The sequence below is a fragment of the Mesocricetus auratus genome, unplaced genomic scaffold, assembly GCF_017639785.1.
Source record: "Mesocricetus auratus isolate SY011 unplaced genomic scaffold, BCM_Maur_2.0 Super-Scaffold_100027, whole genome shotgun sequence".
NCBI lineage: Eukaryota > Metazoa > Chordata > Mammalia > Rodentia > Cricetidae > Mesocricetus > Mesocricetus auratus.
The window spans coordinates 769297-774514 of NW_024429208.1; the positions used below are offsets into that span (position 1 = coordinate 769297).

Here is a 5218-nt window from a genome sequence, read left to right on the forward strand (position 1 = left end):
CACAAGGATAAAACCCATGCTCTCCAGATATCCCTAGGGATTTGAGCACCTGAACGCTTCCCCATCCACTAAAGGCTTCCAAAGCTTCCTGTGAAATGCGTGGCGGCCAAGTTAAAGACTGGGTTTTGGGAGTTGGTCAAAGAAGTCCTGCTTTAAAGTAACATTCATTCACATAGCAGTCATTCGATATACGAGCCTCGCCCTCTGATGTGGGTGCGGCAGACCATGAAGAACTCAGTGATGATTCAAGCCCACGGTGTAAACAGTCTTGAGAAAGTACCACCTGTGCCGATTTAGTGACTGTCAGTGAGAAAAAAAAAATCGACGATTAGTTGGCCCACTGTGTTGCCACATTCCTTTAATCCCAGCAATCTGCAGCCAGAAGCAGGTAGACATCTGAATTCTAGGTCATTCTGGTCCATGTAGCCACTCCCAGGCAAGCCAAGGCAACTTACTAAAACCCTGTCTCAAAAGAAATACTACAATTGTTTAAAGGTGTTAATGAAAATATTTCTGCTGGGCCTGCGGGATGTCTCAGGAGTTGTGAAGAGCCCTAACTGTCCTTGCCATGGGCCTGAGTTGATTTCCCAGCACTCTAGGCTGGCAGATCACAGGTTCGTGTTAACTCCAACTCCAGGGTTTCCCACTTCCTTTTCTGGGTCTTACCATTCACATTCCTTGCATACACACAGAGACACACAAAAACACACACAAATAAAACCAAATCTTAAGATTGTTCATTGGTTTTCTTAAAATATGTCTGGGAAACCGCATTTATTTCCTGCAATTCAAATAAAACAAAACTGTTAAAAAGGAGACATAACATCCAGGCAATCTGTAGTGGGAAAGATGAAGATAAGGGCTCCCAGAAATGTTAAATACCCAAAAAGGCCAGGCGGTGGTGGCGCACGCCTTTAATCCCAGCACTCGGGAGGCAGAGGCAGGCGGATCTCTGTGAGTTCCAGGCCGGGCTGGACCGATAGCCTCCAAAACAATACAGAGAAACCCTGTCTCGTAAAAACAAACAAACAAAAATACCCAAAAAGTTCTTTTCACGGCGTCATTTCCTTCAGACACTGATCCCAGGATGCTAGGCCACACAACTGAGTTCAAATCAGGGAAGCAGGACCCTATATATTTCTTTTCCAGGAGTTCATCTCTCCATGACCCAACCCATCAGGTCTACGTCACCACCATTGGGAATTCTTAGCGAAGCCAGTCAGCCTCGCCCACATCAGAGTTATAAAGAATCCTGACAGAGACACCGCTCATCTTGGAGGATGAGGACATCTAGACCCTGCGCCCTCCTGCTGCCGCTGCTGCTGGTAGCCTTGGCCCTGACCCAGAACGGTGCGGGTGAGTGCGGGACCTGGAGAGAAATGGCCTTTGGGGGAGCAGTGCGCAGCACTTGGAATCTGGGAATCTAAGCATCTCTACCATCGCCTAACCGGACCCTTCCTGCTCTCCCAGCTGGGTGACCCTGCCCCTCCCCCTTCACCACCCCTGCTCTGCTCCCTTCCCAGCCCACCAACCTAATCTGCCTTGGGTCCGGGCAGAAGGGTCAGGGTCTCTACGTGCTTCATCCCCAGGCTCACACTGGCTGCAGCTTTTCGACACCTTGGTTTACGCACCGAACACCTGGGAGCCCCGGTTCGTCCATGTCTGCTATGTGGACACCACACAGGTCATGGGATTCGACAGCAACTCAGCCACTGCCAAGATGCAACCTCGGGCTCCTTGGATGGAGCAGGAGCCGCCTGAGTATTGGGAGGCAGAAACACAGGATGTCCTGTACAGTTCACAGGATGATCGAAAGTTACTTGAGGTCCTGATGAACTACTACAAACACAAGAAGAACGGTGAGTGATCCCAGATCGCGACCCCCCGCCCCCACGACCTCGTGGTCCTGCCCAATTCGCTCCAATCCAGGTCCCCAGGCCCGAGGTTAAACCTCGGACTGTGTCCCAGTTAGAGGGTTGGTTTGGGACAAAATCCGGAAGGGGAGAAGCAGCAGTGAGTGATAGCTAAATGGGGGTTGGGGCAGACTACCCCACTCTACAGAAGGTGCTCGGCTGCAATGTGGAAAATAACGGGAGCTTCCTTCGCGGTCACTATCGGTTCACCTACTATGGTCACGATTACATCACCCTGAACGAGGACCTGAGCTCTTGGACTGCAGAGGGCAAGGTAGGGCAGATCATTAGGCTCAGCTGGGAGACAGACCGAACGGCGGAGAGCTGGAGGACTTACCTGCAGGGGAAGTGTGTGGAAACGCTTCGTAGACACCTGGACTTGGGGAAGGAGACATTGCTGCGCTCTGGTAAGAGAGGTGCTCTGGTAAGAGAGACTCCTTCTTCTGAGATTAGAACTCCTGTCTCCTGAGGCCAGCGGGGAGCAGCTGGAATACTTACACTGTCTTGCATCAAAGGGGGAAGGCTGCCCCAGAGTTTCCTGACTCAACATGAGAGAGGAACTCTCAGGGGGTTCACCCTTCTCCCAGGATATCCCAGTGTGCCAATTAAGCAGCAGTTCCGTAACTGCGTTGTGAGTCACGGCCTCTCTCAGGCCTGCTCACTGTCCATGCACTACTGCATTGACCGTCTGACTCCAGGGTCCCTGAGTCTCTCAGACCCTGCCCAGACAGAACCAGAAGTCTAGTCTACCCAGGGGGAGATTCAGTGTCTCCTGCTCTGTGCTGGCCTTGTGATCATTCTGAGAAATTTCCCAAGGAGTACACTGTCCAATTCCTGAGTTTAGACTGTTGTGTGAACTCTGCTCCCCTCCATTATCCACCTCCCCCAACCTCTCCAGGGATGGGCACGTGAGCATTGTCCAGGAATGCAAAATGCCTGAATTTTCCAACTGTTCCCCTCAGACCCTCCCCAAATGTATGTGGCCCATCAAGTGAGGCCTGGAGGGAATGTCACCCTGAGATGCCTGGCCCTGAACTTCTACCCTGCTGAGATCACCCTGAGCTGGCGGAAGGATGGAAACAACCAGACCCAGGACATGGAGCTGGGAGACACCAGGCCTGCAGGGGATGGAACCTTCCAGAAGTGGGCAGCTGTGGTGGTTCCTTCTGGAGAGGAGCAGCGATACACGTGCCATGTGAATCACGAGGGGCTGCCTGAGCCCCGCATTCTGAGATGGGGTAAGGACTGGGTTGGCGCAAGAGCCTGTTGTCAGGGAATGTGTGAGCCCTTTAGAAGAACCAGGGCGGGATCAGGGTTGAGAGCAGGGGTGAGGGTCCTCACTCTTCCTTCCTCTCCCTCATCAGAGCCTCCTCAGCCAACCACCTTGCTGATTCTTATTGGCCTGCTTCTTGGAGCTTTGGTTATAGGAACTGCAGCGATTTTTCTGATATGGAAGCAGTGAAGGTGAGGAAGAGGCAGGATCTGAGTTCCTGTCGCCCGCCCTAGGAATTGCGGAGCCCAAGCTATATAAATGAACCCTGCCCCATAAGAGGAAAGTTGTATCCCCACACAGGGCTGGAGCTGACATTAACCCTACTAGAAAGCATAAGGCAAATAAATATTGGACGGACCCATCCCCCTCTTGATGGAGACCTGATTCTGATTCCCCACAGACAGATTGATGGGGGATGTCCTTCTGTGTGCTGTGAATGTATGTTTCTCTTATTGGTTGATGAATAAAACTTTTGGTCAGTGGACAGGCAGGATGTAGCCAGGCTGGAAGTATAGGTGGGTCTGCCATACTAGGAGAATTCTGGGAAGAGGAAATGCACAGAGTGAGTTTTCAGGGAGACAGCGCCATGTAGCTGTCGAGGAAGGATGAGACCTGGGCATCGCCGGTAAGCCAAGACCATGTAAAGATGAATAGAAATGGGTTAATAGTTTAAAAAGAGCCAGCCAATAAGAAGCCTGAGCCACAGGCCAAACATTTTACAATTAACATAACATTACTTGGGACTAGATAGCCACAGGACCAAGAGAGACAGAGACTTCTGTCTACGAATGGTGCCCATATCCTGTTTCCGCACAGCTACCTCACTTCCTGTCTGTCTGTATAGACCTCCAGACCTCTATGGTTAGCTAGCGTCAAGCTCCATTCAGACAGGCTTTATTTGTACAAGCAAGATATCACTGCAACAGATGTCACAGAAAAGGTCCCTACTGAGAACAGACCAGTTACATACAATCTTCCAACATGTTTCCTCCTCCTTCCACGGAGCTGCCGTCACAGTTCTAGAAACTTCCCTGGGGTTAAGCTAGGATTTTCTTCCCACTTGTCTCGTGACTTTCATGGCCTCTCACTGGTTGGTTCTCCCCACAGGTGGGAAAGAGGCAGCCATAATTTGGCTGCTGGTAATTAAGGTGTTTCCAGAGACCCTTGCAATAGAATAGACAGATACCATGGTCGGGCTCACACATTTCTCTTTTGTTCCTATTGCTGTGGGCTCTTAAGAGGACTTACTCTGTACTGCTTTAGGCAAGGACAGTACCCAGGGATCTGATGCGTCTCTCGCAGAAGGATAGGAAATGTTTGGAGAACACATTTCTGAGCTATGGCGATCTCTTTTTTTCTTTCTTTCTTCACTCAGAATCTGTTCTTAATTATTTCCTTCTATAGTGTGAAACACCCACCTTGTGCAACTTCAAAAGTTCCTGACTTTTCTTTCCAAAACTGGCATCTAACTGTGTGCAAGGTCTGGCTCCTGTCAGCACTGATATAAGGGAAGTGAGTTCAGCCCAGATCTGAGAACGACTCCTCTCCACACTGACGTGTGTGTGTGTGTGTGTGTGTGTGTGTGTGTGTGTGTGTGTGTGTGTGTGTGTGTGTGTGTGTGTGTGTCCTGATCCAGGACAGTCAGGTCTGGGAGACCTCTGTCAGAGACTGAACTTAGTTTCCAATGAACTATAAATGTATTCTTCCTTCTTGAAAATAAAGATGTGGTAATTTTGTTTGGCAAATTCTTCCCATGGAAGGCCTCACCCTCCCTGGGGAGCAGAAAGGGAATGAAGAAAGGGGGTAAGTGGGGGGCAGGGGAGGGGGAGAGGGAGAGGGAACTAGGATTGACACATAAAAGAAACTTGTTTGTAATTTAAATTTAAAAATAGGAAAAACATATTCCCATGGTTTACTTAATGGGTAAGCCCAATCAAAGCAAGATGACTAAAATAATATCTCTGTCTTGAGAAGTTGAAATCCATCTTTCGATTCTCTCCGTCCTCTTTTTTTTTTTTTTTTTAGAGACTGT

The 5218-nt window shown here is 49.7% G+C and overlaps 1 protein-coding gene across 1 annotated transcript; it reads left to right on the forward strand.

The window, feature by feature from the left end:
• Nucleotides 1–1280: 1280 nt before the first annotated feature.
• LOC101827397 (patr class I histocompatibility antigen, A-126 alpha chain-like) lies at nt 1281–3375 on the forward strand. Its single transcript, XM_040732523.1, has 5 exons — nt 1281–1356; nt 1590–1859; nt 2045–2320; nt 2876–3151; nt 3278–3375. The coding sequence occupies exons 1-5, from the start codon at nt 1281–1283 to the stop codon at nt 3373–3375; spliced, it is 996 nt and encodes a 331-aa protein (XP_040588457.1).
• The last annotated feature ends 1843 nt before the right edge of the window (nt 3376–5218 follow it).